The sequence below is a fragment of the Erpetoichthys calabaricus genome, chromosome 17 (genome assembly GCF_900747795.2).
Source record: "Erpetoichthys calabaricus chromosome 17, fErpCal1.3, whole genome shotgun sequence".
Classification (NCBI taxonomy): domain Eukaryota; kingdom Metazoa; phylum Chordata; class Cladistia; order Polypteriformes; family Polypteridae; genus Erpetoichthys; species Erpetoichthys calabaricus.
Window position 1 is genome coordinate 29119291 of NC_041410.2, and position 18509 is coordinate 29137799.

At 36.7% G+C, this 18509-nt stretch overlaps 1 protein-coding gene across 5 annotated transcripts in view; it reads left to right on the forward strand.

Annotated features, from left to right (window-relative positions):
• herc1 (HECT and RLD domain containing E3 ubiquitin protein ligase family member 1) overlaps positions 1-18509 on the forward strand; it is a 161074-nt gene that overhangs the window by 18671 nt on the left and 123894 nt on the right. For all 5 annotated transcript variants that reach the window (XM_051920605.1, XM_051920606.1, XM_051920609.1 and 2 more), the window contains exons 3-14: positions 3797-3892; positions 4124-4318; positions 4684-4995; positions 5225-5321; positions 5806-5949; positions 6568-6695; positions 12588-12732; positions 13268-13439; positions 16691-16825; positions 17073-17238; positions 17369-17494; positions 17942-18163. In XM_051920605.1, the coding sequence (XP_051776565.1) occupies positions 3797-3892; positions 4124-4318; positions 4684-4995; positions 5225-5321; positions 5806-5949; positions 6568-6695; positions 12588-12732; positions 13268-13439; positions 16691-16825; positions 17073-17238; positions 17369-17494; positions 17942-18163 (1938 nt within the window). The remainder of the gene's footprint in view (positions 1-3796; positions 3893-4123; positions 4319-4683; positions 4996-5224; positions 5322-5805; positions 5950-6567; positions 6696-12587; positions 12733-13267; positions 13440-16690; positions 16826-17072; positions 17239-17368; positions 17495-17941; positions 18164-18509) is intronic.

Consider the following 18509-nt stretch of genomic DNA (forward strand, 5'->3'; position numbering starts at 1 on the left):
AAAGTAGCTACGAATATGCACCTGTCTTTAGACTTATAAAACAAGGGGCAAATATTCAGTTCAAAATATCAGTAGGTGCTGCTTTGGGCTTTCCGTGTCTAAACTGATTCAGGTGCAGCTCACTGTATCTCATGATGGCAAAGTCGCCTTGTGATCATCTTCTCTGATAGTCCATATAGGTCTGTAATCTGTTGTACTTTTTTAAATTGCATATTTCTTGATGTATTTATGCTCACACTTCCCAGTACTTTTATTTATGTGTCCATTTATTTATGTATTTATTTATTTTATTTTGTCTGAAGTATTCCTCCATAGAAACATTTTAGGATTCAACTGCAGATAATACTGTTTTGTAATAGTAATTACTAGCCGACGCCCACCGTAACATACGGCGGTGTAAGAATAGGAATGAAAAATGGTGAGAAAGGAATTCAGAAATCAAGAAGAAATAAATACTTCTTTAAAGATGCAATTGTGCATAGGTGTTTTGGTGGAGAAGACAGATAATGAGTCGAAAGATCTAATCCTAGAAAAAGCCACGTACAACTGACTGTGGCTGAAGACTGGTATCAGGTCTGTGCTCTGGTCTTTGGGTATCCGACAGTGCATGTAGAATTTCCGGCCAAGCAGGATTATATGTGAAAGTGATAAATAAACCGGGCTTTCCGAATTTATGTACAGTACTATGGCCATGGCATCCTGATAGTTTTGTTGCATGTATCTTGGACTTCCTGGAAATGTGGACGGTAATATGATCATTTTGCCTACGCTTACATTGTTATTTTCAGCATTTGCTTGCAGTGCGTCTGACAGTTCTTTGTATTGTTCCACGCACAGATCTTGTTGATGTAATCTGAGATAGTTGAGACGCGCGCCCTCTGTTTTAACATGCGCATCTACGACGTACTGTTGAAATAGTTTGCCGCTGGAGTGCAAAATACTAAATGTATTCCTCATTGCTAATCTGTACGTGTAAGCCTTATTCGCTTGGCGGTTCTTTTATCGGGAACATGTTGAAAATCTTTGTGCCAGCCAATGTCTCCGTAAGGTAATAAAAGTGGGTAAACCATAGGACCGCAATTCATATTGAGCGTGGAAATCTGTTTACAGGAGTTGCATATGGGATAGATGCAAATGTCCCTTTCGGCAGGCGGTTCGGCATCTTCTCCGACGAAAATCGCTGTAACATCGGTGTGACATGTCAGGGCATTGTATCGTCGTAAATCCTGCCTAGGGTTTTCCTTGAAAACCATTCGTACAGATGCTGTTGGATTGGACTGAGCGATTTCATGCATGTGTTTGTATGATTTAGCAAAGGGGTTGATGGTTCTGAGCATGGAATCTAGCTGGAGAAGTAAATTTTCGCTGCATGCAGAGTTTGCTTTATTTTGCAAGCGTACTTCAGTAGCTTGCGCTGTGTCAAAAACATACAACTGTCCATATCCTGGAGAGGTAGAAGTGTTAGCGTATAATGGAGAGATTTGGTGATAAATTTGCCCGTGTATTTTAAAACCGTATGGTCCGTGGCCAGGATATTCAGTTATCTGTGCACCCATGGAAGCAAACGCTAGGGAAGAGTTGTATTCTCGAATGTGTTCACGATAATTTTTAGTTTCTGATGTTTGCTGTGTAAGAAGCTGTTGTAAAGACACAGGAGCCGCAGGCAGCATGGGGAAGGGTTTGGAAGAGGATGAATAGAAATAGAGAATTGCATTGTTGGCTGCGTGCGGTCGGGACTGGTTTTGAAGTGGAAGCAGGACGAACCAGAAGAGAAATATAATACTGACATGCCTAGCACCAACTATCCTGCAGCGAGCCTTGTTTTGCTCAAACTATTTGATGCTAAAGATGCTGGTTGGCCTGGTTTATGCCATGCATCCTAATGTATGACATATGGTTCCACAAGTTGCATGCAGCGTCATATATAACGGGGAAGAAGTGCTTAAGAATGGGCTTAATTAGGTGGATAATTGTCATAACTTAGATTGGTGATTTTTATACTTGAAGAAACCATGAGGCTGCTTTTTTTTTGTTTGTTTCCAACCAACTTCTGGTTTTAATTGGCCGCCTAGATTAATTAAGTATGCTGTTGTTGTCAATGTAGTAACTAATGACATAACGATGGACTTGCCCACACCTGCCCATGAAATAGCCTTTGAGTCAATTGTCCAATTACTTTTGAGCCCCTGAAATGAAGGGATTGTGTTAAAAAAATGCTTTAGTTGCCTCACAGTTTTATGCGATTGTTTTGTTCACCTCACTGAATTAAAGCTGAAAGTCTGCACTTCAACTGCATCTGAGTTGTTTCATTTAAAATTCATTGTGGTAATGTACAGAACCAAAATTAGTAAAAAGTTGTCTCTGTCCAAATATTTATGGACCTAACTGTATGAGCCAAAAATCAGAATTGATCTTTAGTGATAGTTTGAAAGTAGCCTTTTTCTGGATCAAAAATGGTATACTATTTACTATCTTTTATCCTCATTTAATTTTTTTTGTTGTGTTTACATGTGTTTGAAATCCAAAGGTTAAAGTTGGCACACTACATAGAATGACACAATTCCTACACAGCACTTTCAAAGTCCTACTTTTGCAGTCATGCAAGCCAATGAGAAGTTATGCAAGTTAACAATCCCTTTCAGGGTCATGGGAGGCCAGAGCCTTTCCCAACTTTACTGATTTCAAAACATGAACCAACCCTGGACAGGATTCCAGTCCATTGCATGGGCAACACCCACACATAAAAGTGCTATATAAATGTAATAAATTATTATTATTATTATTAATATACCCAAACTTACTGATGGTCAGTTTAGAATACCCAATTACCCTAACTTGTATTTCCTTTGGATGTGGGAGAGCAAAGTTGTACTACCTTGATTTTATTTTTCTTTTACATGTATATATAGCGCTTTTTCTCACTACTCAAAACTCTTCTCGCGGGGAGGACCCAGGACGTGATTCTTACTTAGGGAGCAGCACAGAGCCATCATTAAGTTAAAATTAATATATTTATTCCCAATTTAAAATTTTAAAATGCTGATGCAATTATAAATTTTAGGGTACATATTCCCTTAAGGTTTTGATAAATCATGTAAGTTTGAATATTCTTTGTTTGTAATAAGTTCTTTATTTGAAAGTATTGTACAATTAGTTAAGGCCTGCATCAGAAACGATAAAACATTTTTCCTTGCTAAATAAACCATTCAGTGTAGGAAAAAGCTAAAGCTGTTTTTTTAGTTTCAGTATGTTTCATTATGTTTGGGGTGAACTTTTATTTATTTTATTTATTTATTTTAACCTTGCCTGGTATAAAGTTGACCTTTTTGAAATGTCTGATTCTTTTTTGTTTAATGAGAAATTTTGTTTTCAAACTATGTTATGTGTATGTTTGGAAATGCATTCATTCACACTGTAGAGTTATGCTGCCTAGGTGGAAGCAAACATCTAAACTATTTCAATGAAATAGGTGATAAACATGGCCTGATTTAGATTGTTATAAATATATTTTTTACTAGACAAAGCTAAATTATAGCATAGAAATTTGGCCTTGGCTGTCCCATTGTGATTTTATTTATTTATTTATTTATTTATTTATTTATTTATTTCAGTTGTCCATAGAGAGCACTTACATCAAACATTTTATAAACAAGTCCTTTTTCGAAATCTGTTTTAAGAGGTGATTTTTTTTTTTTTTAATAACTAAAAGAAGAGCTATTCAAATGCCCCAGGTCCCCTCATTTGCTTTATTTTGGTTATATAGTAAAATGATATATATTTTTATATGTAATTCTAGGGTTCTTCATCAGATCGGAGTCAATGGAGAGAGCCTACCAGAACACCAGATGGCCTATGTTCATTGTATGAAGCTGCTCTTTGCTTGTTTGAAGAGGTAAGTCATCTAATACCTTCTAAATGTTTATTTTGAATGCAGAAATTATTGCTGAAAAATATGCTTATTTTCAGGAGATCATTGTAGAAATTATAGTTTACCTTTGAAGACTTGTTAGTTTGCGGGAAAGTCAAGAGTTTGGTGAAACGGATGGCATGAAGGCAGTATTGTAATCTAACTTTTCTCCCAAGTAGAAGTAGAGAGATTGACTTACATGTATTATTTCATTAGGTCTGTAGAATGGCATCTGATTATTCAAGAACTTGTGCCAGTCCTGATAGCATCCAGACTGGAGATGCTCCTATAGTGTCGGAAACATGTGAAGTATATGTCTGGGGTAGCAATAGCAGCCATCAACTGGTAGAGGGTACTCAAGAGAAAATACTACAGCCCAAACTTGCTCCAAGCTTTGCTGATGCACAAACAGTAAGTAATTTCATGCTGTATGCAACTAAAATTCTTGTGTAGTATGTATATGGTTTGAAAACATATGCAGTTTTAATTTAGATATTTTTCCTTTTTATGTTGTTTGTGCCTAAAAAGTATGAAATTACAAGAGGGTCTTCCCTTTCTTATCTATCCTGTTTACATATTAGTTTATTGGTAATGGAGGAGGCAAAAATGTATTAGTCCTGCAAACTGCTGTTGCTCACATTTTCATCTATAATTATAATAAGAACTACAAGATGTATATTAATAAGCTTTCACTTCTTCAGCATTATTACCTGTTACAAATTTTATCTTTGAGTGTAATTCTGTATATTTTAACAAATCTGATGGTTCAATTTTAGATTGAAGCTGGGCAATATTGTACTTTTGTGATTTCATCTGATGGATCTGTACGTGCATGTGGAAAAGGAAGTTATGGTAGACTTGGACTAGGAGATTCTAATAATCAGTCTACTTTGAAAAAGTTAACTTTTGAGCCCCATCGAGCAATCAAAAAAGTTTCATCTTCAAAAGGTTCAGATGGACACACACTAGCATATACCACAGAAGGAGAAGTTTTCAGCTGGGGTGACGGTGACTATGGAAAACTAGGGCATGGTAACAGCTCAACACAGAAGTACCCCAAACTCATCCAGGGACCACTTCAGGGAAAGGTAGGTCGTGTTACCTGTTCAGATGAACTTAATATTTTATGTGAAGTTAAAATGTTCAAATATTGAGAACTAAATAATTTGTCATTGTGACCCCATTCCCAGCACTATGGATGTTAATACATATATACTGTATAAATAATAGTAAAAAAGCAGTTTTGAGAAATGTCTAGAATAATACAAAAAATATCACAACAGGACCTGAAGTTTACACTTTTTGTTTTTTGCTTAGGTGGTTGTTTGTGTGTCTGCTGGGTATAGGCACAGTGCTGCAGTCACTGAGGATGGAGAATTGTATACCTGGGGTGAAGGAGATTTTGGAAGACTAGGTATTTGTTTTCTTTTGCAGCGAGGAGATTTATTTGAAAATTAAAGTTATTTATTGGTTAGAGTATAAGCCTACTAGTGGCTGGACAGGAACATACTGTATTTATATTGAAAAATTTGAATACCTAAGAAAATAAAAATCTACAGTAATATAGGTTTCATGGAGTCTGCCCTGGCAAGAACCAGTGCTAGAATTAAAGGCAGTGAAGGAAATGCATATTCACATACCCTTACACACTCTTTACAGGGCCATTTTATATTTGCTAGTTATGTGAAAGTGTTTTAAGTTATGGCAGAAGAAGTATAAATATTCTAAAAGATAAAAACATTACCAATATAATTAATAGAACTTTAATTGGAAATATAATTTGGATAATTGAAACTAACGCATTGCCCAATTTATGTTCAGTGTGATTTGTTGATAACTGCATAATAAAAAAACAGGCTGAAAATTGTAGTATTCAGTATACTTTTGTTTCTTTATAGGACATGGTGACAGTAACAGTCGTAACATTCCAACTTTAGTGAAGGATATTAGTAATGTTGGAGAAGTGTCATGTGGTAGCTCACATACCATAGCTTTATCCAAAGATGGGAGAACAGTGTGGTCTTTTGGGGGAGGAGACAATGGTAAGCTTTCAATATTACAGCTCTTTCATTTTGTATATTTTGTTGTGAATGAAGGTAAAAGTTAGGGGCTGTCCATGATGATTGTTGAATAGTAACTTAATGTGTGTTTGCTTATGTTCGATCAAGGTCTGTTTCTCCCTAGCGAGCTATGAAGTTTGTTTTGGCCAGTGCATTTCATTGATTTACAGATAATGTGTTTGTCACAAAAGAAAAAATTGAATGTGTACCTTGACATTTGCTGAGACAAAGTCTCAACCAGAGTAGAAATTGTATCAGTTTATTCAAAATTTGCTATTTAAGTTATGAGGTAGTGTTAAGGGAACTAAATTTATTTTCTTTGTTCTCAGGGCCTCAGTTTTGTTTCCAAGAGAGAGAAAATAATTTAAGTTGTTCATAGATGGGTTATAGTCATTGTTTCAAGCTGTTTTTAGATGAAATGTAATCAAAACCATACACTCTGACTTAATGATTTAAAGTCTAAACAAACTTTACTCAAGCTTTTTTTTCCCCTCATTTTCTTTATTTCTGTCCATGGCACTTTCTATATGTTAATTTGGAATTGACTTATTCAGTGTTTTGTCCATCCCACACTTATTGGCCTTTTAAAATCTCTTCTAGGAAAGTTAGGGCATGGTGATACAAACAGAGTGTACAAACCCAAGGTTATTGAAGCCTTACAAGGAATGTTTATACGAAAAGTATGTGCTGGAAGCCAGTCATCGCTTGCACTAACTTCAACAGGCCAGGTATGTAGTGTTTAGAAAATCCAGAGTGCATATGGGAGGGGTGGCGCTGAAGTCAAATTTATAATGCAAGTTAAGCATACAAGAGTTACTGAGAATTACTAAGAACCAAACACAGTAGTAAGAGTTGCCAATTTGGTAATGACCATTTTGATTTTTTTTAAAATAAATGTCATGTCAAACAACTAAAGTCATAATATATTCATGATGCATTTTCATGTAGAATAGAAGTTAGAGATGTTGAAATCCAAGATATTTCTTAAACTTTTAATATTAAGTACAATAAAATTTGTAAACCATTATATGAAATTAGGTGCTTGACTTTAAATTACAGAACATCAAAATTGACAGACATGTTTTATTTTTTTAATGGCAAAAGTGTTTTGTTCAGCCGGACTGGATAGTTGTTCCCCTGCAAAGTTTGGTGGTGTAACCAATGAGCAGTAGACTGTTTACACCCCTTTTTGGCATTACAACAAATATTCAAACATTACTGAATGAATAAGCTGGACTACTATAATAATATTATTACATTAGTTTTGTGTTTTCCCGCTGTAAACAAATTTGACTTGGGGATAATAAAGTCTACCTAATGGTTCATAACAAAGGGTGCAGAGGTTAATGCTGCAGTCTTGTGGACCCAACATTCTGGGTTTCTGTGAGGAGAGTGCATGTTCACTGTCTGTTTATACAGGTTCTCTCTAGGTGCTCTGTTTTACCTTTCACAATCCAAAATCCTACATTGTAACACACCCTAAATTCAATCCTTTATAGTAGGCTATGACTAGTACTTGGGCATTATTCAATTGACAAATTTAGTTTTAAGCTTGTTTTTCCATGTATTGCAGAGCACTGGAAGGTGACATAAACCACACTATGTATCTAGAAGCTCTGCTAGTTATTCCATGTCTTATGCTAACAAATATTGATAATTCTAGTGCTGATCCACAGGGGGAAAATTATACAGTGCCCAAATGTGAGATTTGCTTATTTATGGGAATGAAAATAGAATCCCATTAAAAGTAAATGTACAATAGCTGAGGAAGCATTCGCCAAAATGTCAAATGCTGAACCAAAACAACTCATTTAATATGTTTTTCTATCCGCTTATTTTCTCCAAAATAAGTCATGTTTAGAAGTCCCACACACTACTGCACTACTTGGTAATTTATTCCAGGGGTCTATGGTTCTATATGTGAAGAAAACAAAATGTAATGTTTGTGTGAAATTTACCTTTTATGAGTTTACCACTCTACCTGTGTATTTGTTAAGTACCTCCTTTTAAAGTTACAATCAGAATCCACTACAGTATACTAATTTCTTTCATATTTTTAAAATCTTCAGTGATGTGACCTCATGAACTCCTTGCAGTTTAAGCAAACAGATTTTAACTCCTTTAATTTTTGCTCATATCTCTTACCTTGCAGTCCTGAAATCAGCTCAGTTACACTTTGTATTTTCTGCAGTGCTACTATGTCTATTTTTATATGGAGACCACAATTGCATGCAAAACCTTTGATTTTAGAAGAAATTTTTTTAAAAAACTAAAAGAGTGACCAACTCACCACCAGCCTACCAATGTACCTGTAAGCAGAAAAAGCACCCTGACTATGAGCAAAACCTTCCATACTTAAGTTGTTAAAACAGCAAGAGCTCACTGACATTAACAGCTTATTTTACTACCATATCGTGTCCAGAGCTTGAGAATGTTCTAACACTTCTTTTCTTAGTGTGCCCATACTAAGCTCTTGAGTAGCTCAGTCTCACTAAAAGTATTCTTTTTCTCTACCATGTTTACCAATTGCTTAACTATAATCTCTCTGTTGCTTCCATGCCTGTGTTATGAAAGGTGCTGCTGGTAGTAACACTATAATTTCTAGCTGTGCATGTTAACAAAGCATGCGAAATGAGGAGAGCCGGTGATGATGGGTTCCACAAACCTTTTTACCTGGATTTCTCACTTTATTAAAGTTCTTCATTTGATTTTGCTATAAATATTTTTTTGCAGCTTCCTCGTCAAATTGCATGTTAACTTATTTTTATCTGCAGAACTTTCTTTCAGAAACTTTCCTGTTTTTTAGCTGTTTAACAGTTTGGGTTCAATTACTTTTTTACTGTCTGGGTGCAAAGTGGTAACTCTTGTTATCAAAAGTTTCATAAGCAGTGTGCCTCTTATCCTGCTTTTAGAGCTTTTTTTAATAATACATTTTGCTTCTGCTATTGTTTAGGTAATATTTGCAGTTTTTTTTTTTTAATTATTGCTGTTACTGTATTGTTTGAATACTTTTTTAAACTAGTTTGATTTATTAAAGTACTAGGGGGCTCCGCCCCCTGCTCGCTTCGCTCGCCAACACCTGGCGTTGGGGCATGACAAAGAGTGAGATGTATGAATTAGATATAGAATAGCGTGCAGGTGTGGATGATGCATATAGAAAGCAAAAAATACAGTGTTTGGCACAGAGTAATGGTTTATTGGAATATTTCTTTGTACACAACATTAGTAGTAAAGATGGTGTCCTGTCCTTGAATGAGTCTTCCTTGGCATGGAGCATTTATAACTTTAAATTTAACGTCAGATGAACGTCGAACACGTGAGAAGGCAACATAAAGTTGTCCATGTCCAAAAACGGGCTCAGAGAGGTAGATGCCAACCTTGTCCATGGTTTGTCCTTGTGATTTGTTGATGGTCATGGCAAATGCAGGTTTAATGGGGAACTGTCGGCGTTTCAATGTAAAAGGTAATTGTACGTCAGAACTCGTACGGTCAATTCTAGGAATGAGAACAGTATTGTTAGCATGTGATCCTGTAAGAACTGTTGCTTGAATAACATTGTGTGTCATGGTGTTGACGACTAAACATGTGCCATTGCATAAACCCCGTTTAGTGTTAAGGTTTCTTAATAGCATGATTATTGTTCCGTTTTTAAGGCTAAGATTGTGTTGTGGTAATCCGGCTGGGTTAATAGTGTTCAAATATTCTAAGGGGAAATTAAGATGTTCATTGTCGTCATCAGAGGCAACTTTGTCAGAGCTTAGAAAGAGCCGTGCCTCTCCAGGAAGTAATGAAATGACCTGGTTATTAATGTGATCAACATTAATATTTTTTGGACATAATATAGTGCGTTGTGTTAAAAGGGGCATTTGGTCTAATGAGACCGCTGTTCCAAATATCTCCGTAATCTGGGTGAAGTCCATCTGTATTGGTGAGTGTACAATGTTCTAGTTGTAATAACCAATTGTTATATTCGGGATCTGGAAATCGCATACTTTGTACCAAGTGTATCTTTAGAAAGCAAAGCCAATTGTTCGCGTAACATTTTTTCTTCCGCGGTTTTAGAAGCGTGCCGAGGTGAGTTTTTTTGTTTGATGCGGGTTCGTGTTTGTGGTCCCGTTACTCGAGCCGTCTAGTTTTGTATCCGTGATCGTGAATTGATGACTTGTTTGATCTTTATCGTTAGGAATATGGATAAGTAATAAGTAGGATCGAACTAACTGTTAATATGCGGACTGTTCGTTTCTTCGTATTATCACCAATCAGGTCTCGCGTCTGTATATGTATTGTAGTTTGGTCTCGTGTTGTTTATATGACGTCGTCGCGTATTTTAAGGTGGACTGAATAATAGCTGAGCGCATGGAATGTGGAGTAATAGGTAAGCACTGTCTAAAATCTACTCCTAATAAAAGTACCTTTACTCCAAAGGGAATATTATTATTCATCAACGCAATGCCAATTGTCCGCGTATTTTAAGGTGGACTGAACAATAGCTGAGCACATTGTAAGTGGAGTAATAGTTAAGCACTGTCTAAAATCTCCTCCTAATAAAAGTACCTTTCCCGCAAAGGGAATATTATTATTCATCAACGTTTGTAGAAGTTTATCAATTGTGTTGAGTAAGTGACTGGATGCCATTGTACATTCATCTATAATTAATAGTGTGGCAAGACGGATGTCACGTGCATTGTTACTGTGCATTGTCATAGTGGATACCGATGTTTCTGTGATTGGGACCGGTATTTGGAATAAGGAGTGACATGTGTTTTTGGAGCCGAGACATTTTTTCTTCCGCGGTTTCAGAAGCGCTTTGTAGGTGCCGACGTGATTTGTGCATATTTGCGTTCTTGATTTGTTTCAGGGCGCACTGTTCCAATGCGATGTAATATTTGTCCACATACGCGAAAGCAGTATGGGTCATTGCCTTTTGGTGACCTGATATTTACTCCGGTAGATGCAAAATCAAATGAACTATTATAGGATGTAATGCAGATGCCCCACCGTGTATTATGTTGTTTCATGCGGGTTCGTGTGTTTGGTCCCGTTATCTGAGCTGAATCGTTTTGTACCCGTGAGCGTGTATTCATGACTTGTTTGTTCCTCAGCATGCGAAATATGGATAAGTAATAAGGAGGATCGCACTCACTGTTAATATGGAGCCTTTTCTGCAGTTGAACGGTTAATAGTGCTTTATTGTAAGGAGATCCACCTATGCTGCCTAGTGTGAAGGTGTTGAGATGACGTATGTTTAATATGGACGGTTCCTTTAGAAATGGGGCTTTGGGTGTCACTTCTTATTGATGTTAGTGTGTTTGTGGGTCTGATTCGTCGTTGTTGTGAACGTTTCGTGTGCCATGTCTCGTCTCTAATGGGCCTGGCGTGGCGGTCACGGCTTCTTTTTTTTGGTGCGTTAGGAGCTTGTTAAATCCTCCTGTTTGTGTGGGTCCTGTTTCGTGTGCAATAGGATTCGTGCAGCGCTGTGTGCTTTTTCGGCGTCTCAGCGGGGGGGGGGGGGGGGTTTGGGGAGGAGAATTGGTGAGGCGCGAGCGTCTTCTTTCTTTTTGTGTGCCAGGGGCTTGTTGAATCCTCTTCTTTGTGTGTGTCCCGTCCGTTGCTTGTAGGGTGGGCGGGGTGGTTTTGGGTTCTTTTTTTTTGTGTGCCAGGGGCTTGTTGAATCGTCCTCTTTGTGTGGTGTGTCCCGTCCGGTGCCTGTGGGGGTGGGGCGGAGGGGGTGGGGGGGGCGGGCTTGCAGGTGGGCGCGAGCGGCTTCTTTTTTTTTGTGTGCTAGTTTCGTGTGCAATGGGTTTCGTGCGGTGCTGTGCGTCGCCTGCGTTTGACTCCTTTTTTCTGTGCTGACTCCTTTTTTCTGTGGTCGCGGGGCCTCATTTCTTTGACTCCTTTTTTCTGTGCTCACTCCTTTTTTCTGTGCTCGCGGCGCCTCATTTCTTGGGGCGCCTGCGCAGTACGTCTTTTTGCGGCTACGGCCCATGGCCGGATGTCCCTGCGTCCATCCGGTTTAGCATTCTTGGTTAGTAATATGGATTATCAAAAAGACTCATTGCTGAAACTGTTGTGGAATTTAGACTTCACTGCTGGTTTCATATAACATTTTTTAAAGTCTACTGCAGCCTAGATACCAGAGAAGTGACTGTACCTGGCTGATCTATAAAGGGAGGGAGGGAAGTTTGTGAAAATTAAACCTATGGGCTTGTATTTTCCAGTGCAGCTTCAAAATCATAAAGCTGCACTCGTTATTGAAAGTTTTGTAATGGTTACTATTAAGTCCATTTTTTTTTTCTTTAATATTATTTGATTTGGTAAATCCCTCGGACGTGTACAAAATAAAAAATTATTTATTGGCAATTCAGAAAAATGGACACAAATTAAGGAATTTAAACATGCATTTATAATGGTTTTATTTTATTTATTTTTTTTGGAAAGCTAAATATTTTGTGTGTCATGCTGACTTTTTTTTTTTTTTTTGAATTTTGTGTACCCTTTTACATTTAAACATTTTTATATTATGCATTGTTCATACATAGTAAACAAAGGTCAAGCAAATTCTAATGAGTTTGAAAACTATGTTTAATGACACTAACAAAGTGAAATATTTAATTTTTTAGGTTTATGCCTGGGGCTGTGGTGCTTGTCTTGGATGTGGCTCTTCCGAGGCCACTGCGTTAAGACCCAAACTTGCTGAGGAACTGGCAATGACAAGAGTGGTTGATATATCAATTGGTGACAGTCACTGTTTGGCCTTATCACATGGTAAATTATATGAGTGTTTATCAATAAGAAAATGCAACATGAAGGTCCAAGATGTTGGCTTCATTTTAAATTTTATGGTTAAGTAGAACCTTCAGTATTCTGCAAATGATATGGAGTTGCAGTGGTTACAACAGATAATCCGGAAACACACTTGACACATTTTTATATTTTGTTATGCACCAAAAAATATTATGAAACTTTTAACTATTTCAGTGGTTTCTTAATCTTCCGCCCACCTGCTCTGCATATCCTGAGTCATCTCCACATGCTGATACCTAAACTTTTTCAGTTGTATAATCTTACAAATTTTCCAAGTGCTTCTTATAAAGGGATTGGTCAGAGAGAATATATAAAATAATTAATAAAAATCAATCCAAATTATTTTTGGCAGGCCTTTGATACTGAATAAATTAAGTTACTATTGTTGTTACTGAAGTGCCTTATTATCATGATAATAATTAATAGAGCGTCTCTGTTGTAGACTTCAGCCAGTGTTTTACTAACTGACTTGCATGTATATTTCTTTGTTTTACAGATAATGAAGTTTATGCCTGGGGAAATAATTCTATGGGCCAGTGTGGCCAAGGAAATTCTACTGGCCCAATAACAAAACCTAAGAAAGTAATTGGTTTGGATGGAGTAGCTATACAGCAGATTTCTGCTGGAACCTCACATAGTTTAGCCTGGACAGCTTTACCTAGGGACAGGTAAGTTAAATACATAATACATACTTTATAACACACGACCAACACTAAACTCTTTGAACTCCCGACCATCTGTTTCCCAAAAAGAACACTTTATACATAAAAACACCACGTCTTTGCAGTCAGTACCTTGAATCTCATGTAATACACCCAGTCCCAATATCAAATAAAACATTTATATACACTACATATGCCTCATGCCAGTAAAAGTCCTTGTAACTAAAAATGAGTAACTCATTCCAATGTCAGCAATAGATTAATAACATATTAGTGTTAAAAAAGAGGTAATGGTGAATAGCCTATAATAAATATAATAGAAATGGTACATTATTCTAAGGCATACTATAGTCCTGATCCTTTTCATGTACACTTCCTCCTCCTCCTCCTCCTAATTGAATGCTTAGCTTTCTTGTAAGCTTTGAACTGTTTGTGGTTAAACATTCTTAATAATCCTGGAGACTGAAATCTAGCAAAGTGTCCTGCTTTCATGCAAGAAAAATCAATGCAAAGCACATTCTAAACAAACACACACTTCATTCCACATCCTGCTAGTCCTTTCCAAAGGGAACTGTAGAAATTTAATTATTTTAAAACAGGACATTTTTCTTTAGATGCTACATTATGAAGGTCAATCCGCATATAACGGCACAGTATCCTTTTATCTGTAGAATTGTAGAGTTAAGTTACTAAACTCTTAAGTGTTTTCTGAAGCTGATTGAATTGGTTCCATCATGTCAAGAGGTCTGGAGGTTCACGACAGAGACTGGAGTACCAGAGATGTATGTGAGGATTGTCTAGGACAGGGTTGGGCAACGTTGGTCCTGGAGAGCCGCAGTCTCACTAAACGTATTCTTTTTCTCTACCATGTTTGCCAGTTGCTTAACTATAATCTCTCTGTTGCTTCCATGCCTGTGTTATCAAAGGTGCTGGTGGTAGTAACACTATAATTTCTAGCTGTGCATGTTAACAAAGCATGCGAAATGAGGAGAACCGGTGAAGATGGGTTCCACAAACCTTTTTACCTGGATTTCTCACTTTATTAAAGTTCTTCATTTGATTTTGCTATAAATATTTTTTTGCAGCTTCCTTATCAAATTGCATGTTGACTTATTTTTATCTACAGAACTTTCTTTCAGAAACTTTCCTGTTGTTTAGCTGTTTAACAGTTTGGGTTCAATTACTTTTTTACCGTCTGGGTGCAAAGTGGTAACTCTTGTTATCAAAAGTTTCATAAGCAGTGTGTCTCTTGTCCTGTTTTTAGAGCTTTTTTTAATAATATATTTTGCTTCTGCTATTGTTTAGGTAATATTTGCAGTTTTTTTTTTTTTTTTAATTATTGCTGTTACTGTATTGCTTGAATACTTTTTAAAACTAGTTTGATTTATTAAAGTATTAGCAAAAAGACTCATTGCTGAAACTGTTGTGGAACTTAGACTTCACTGCTGGTTTCATATAACATTTTTTAAAGTCTACTGCAGCCTAGATACCAGAGAAGTGACTGCCCCTGGCTGATCTATAAAGGGAGGAAGGGAAGTTTGTGAAAATTAAACCTATGGCCTTGTATTTTCCAGTGCAGCTTCATAATCATCAAGCTGCACTTGTGCACTTTGTGTACCCTTTTACATTAAACATTTTTATATTATGCATTGTTATTTATATTATGCAGTGGCTGCAGGTTTTTGTTCCAGCCCAGTTTCTTAATGAGAAAACAATTACCGGTATTGCTGATGATGCACTTATTGCTTAAGTGACATTTTGATGCGTCATTTTATTGGTCTTGCTTGTTAAGGTTCCCCACCCTCGATTGCTTATTTCAATCTTAAACAGCTGCATTCATTGTTTTAATGGCTCCTTATTAGCAGTAAAATGTAAATGACAAAGCAGCCAGCAGTTCTCCATCCAGTTTGTTTTCATTTACATCTGTGTGTGTTCATGCACTGTTTGATTTAATAAAACGTAATAGAAAATGGGACAGACTGAAAATTATCTGTTTTAGGCTTCAAATCATTTGGAAGATGTCCTTGGAGTGTAAAAAATCTACGATATAAGAACCTTACATTGCAGACTAACAAGCCATAAAATTAAATAAGGTGTGAGATTGGCAAGGATTGGTTTCTAATTAAGTAGTTGGGTTGGAATGAAAACCTGTAGCCACTGTGACTCTCCAGGACCGACATTTCCCACCCCTGGTCTAAGATATGTATGAGGGAGTGATGACATGGGTTAAAAGCAGTGTTGTGGTAGCAGAGAACATTACAATTAGAGTTGGTCTGCACCAGGGATCTTCTTTAAGTCCTTACCTCTTTTATTCCAAGACTCAACACATCCAAAACCAGATCAAACACCAATCCCTCTGGATTGTGTTGTGTGGCACCAGAAAAGAGGAAGTGAAAAGGAAATTGGAAGACTGGAGAAGGGCTTTGGTAGAATGAGGGTTGAAGATGATAATAATAATTCTTTACGTTTATATAACTTTTCTCACTACTCAAAGTGCTTTCCATGCAGGGAGAACCCAGGACACGAACCCATGATCTCCTTACTGTGAGGCAGCAGTGCTACCACTGCTCCACCTGGGTGGATAAATAGGAAGAAGACAATATATGAAGTTTAATTATATGGATTCAGAAGTTAGCCTGCAGGGGGAGCTATTGAAAAGAACAGATACATTTAGATGTCTGGTAGCGCAAGATGGAAAAATGTATGCAGCAATAACCCATAGAGTGCAGTGTGGATGGAACAATTGAAAGAAGGTATCAGGAGTATTGTGTAATCCAAAAATTAAGATGAAGGTTAAAGGTATGATTTTTAAAACTGTGTTAAGAACAGCAATGATGTGTGGAGCTGAGACATGGCCAGTAAAGGGAGAGCAGGAGAAGTTTAAAGCAGCCATTTTTAAGCAGCATTTGTTGTAGCTTCATAAGAGTTTTTTTTAATGTTAGGATACTCCAGTATTTAATTCATTTTATGTGCCTTAGCATGATAAATAGATTAACTTAAAATCACCTTACACAACTTAGCGGTTAATGTTTAAAAGCAATATGGCTTTCAGGTAGCCCTCTGTTTACTAATATTGTAAAATTTGTCTTTGACTCCGACATTTTGGACTACATGATTCCAGATTTTAGATGTTCAGCTCAATTTTTATTTTTGATGAAGTATTTAGAGACATTCATGAAAGGCTACAGTAGGAAGGTATTATATATTTATATATATATTTTTTTTAATTCAGTTTTTAAAATTGTTTATGGTTGCAGGCAAGTTGTGGCCTGGCATCGACCATATTGTGTTGATTTAGAAGAGAGCACATTCTCACATTTGCGTTCCTTCCTTGAGAGATACTGTGATGGAATCAATAATGATGTTCCTCCTCTTCCATTCCCTTCATCAAGGTGAGTTGTCACACCAGTGCTATATACTTGTTTCTGTTTTTATCAAGAAAATAATACTCCGTTTGAGTTAGGGTGGAGAGAAAGTATCTCCTCCTATTTAATTTTTGTCATTTATATTTCTAAGTATAATTTTTTTATAGATAGATTTTTTTATAGTGTAGATTTTTCAACTATAAAGCAATATTATTTAGGATACACTCATAGAATATTAATTTAGAATGGACATTTTCTGTTTATTCTATTACAGGGAGCACCATCATTTTCTCAAGCTGTGTCTTAAATTACTGTCTAATCACCTTGCTTTAGCACTGGCTGGTGGTGTCGCCACCAGCATACTTGGCAGACAAGCAAGACCTTTAAGAAATCTTCTGTTTCGACTGATGGATTCTTCAGTACCTGATGAAATTCAGGAGGTAGGCTTTCAGATTTGATTCTTGAACTGCCTGTTTTACAGTATATATATTTTTAATTTTGAAAGACTAGGGTGTGGTCACTTTACATGTCATTTTTTCTATAATGGATCTTTGAACTGTGCTGTTACAGGCTGTCATAGAGACATTGTCTGTAGGTGCCACCATGTTGCTACCTCCTCTTAGAGAAAGAATGGAGCTGCTACATTCACTTCTGCCACAGGGTCCTGATCGATGGGAGAGTTTATCAAAAGGGCAGGTAAGGAAGACACCATGCTTATTTTTTCTATTGTACTGATTACTCAGATTTTTACAGATTAATTTCTATTGCAGAAAAGCCTATAATTTTCAGTATCTTGGGTTCTCCTGTCCACATGACTGATTCCTGTCAGTAGCTCTGCTCGCTGTATAGACAGGTTGTTTGTTCTCACATTCACTATGGCTAAAATATGTCTACTGTAAGAACATTGCATTCTCTGCTCTCATTCTTCAGTTTTCTTTTCATTTTTAGTTGCTTTATTTTGTTTTTTTTAATTATCTGTAGTATTATCTGATAAAGTGGTAACAAAATATTTGCAAACTATGCATTATTCCCTGCCTTTATACTGCTTTATTCAGAAACCATGTACAATGTGGCATATGACATATCTTTTGAGTCTGTTCTTTTTAGGAACATATTAATCTTGTTTTATTTTGTATTTTTTAGAGGATGCAGTTGGACATAATTTTGACAAGCCTGCAGGACCATACCCATGTAGCATCTTTATTAGGATACAGTTCTCCTCCTGATGCTCCTGAGTCTTCCTCTTGCAGTTTTGGTTTTGGATTGTCTTTGGATTCGTCCAACAGTTCTCCAGGCAGTCACCCAGACACTCATTTGGCAGAAATTCTCATGAAGACACTTCTAAGGAATTTAGGATTTTATACAGTGAGGATGGTCTTGTTGTCCTGTAGTTAGTTCTGTTCTGACAAGTTTTTTTTATCTGTTGTAGTTTGCTGTACTACTTACTATTTCTTCAGTTGCAATAAACTGTAAGAGAAAATGAAGTAGGTTTCATTCTCTAACTCTGTAGTTAACACTAGGCACTGTACTTGTGCTGGTTTAACAACGTAGCAGAAACCAGCTGCTGAGAAGTGATCAGCCATGGTCTGATTATGAAAGACACTGCTAAAAGAGACATCTGGTCTGTTGTACACCACAGAATATAACTGAAGGCACTTTTCAAGACAAGCATACAGCACAAACAAGCATATGTTGCATTACAATGAATTTC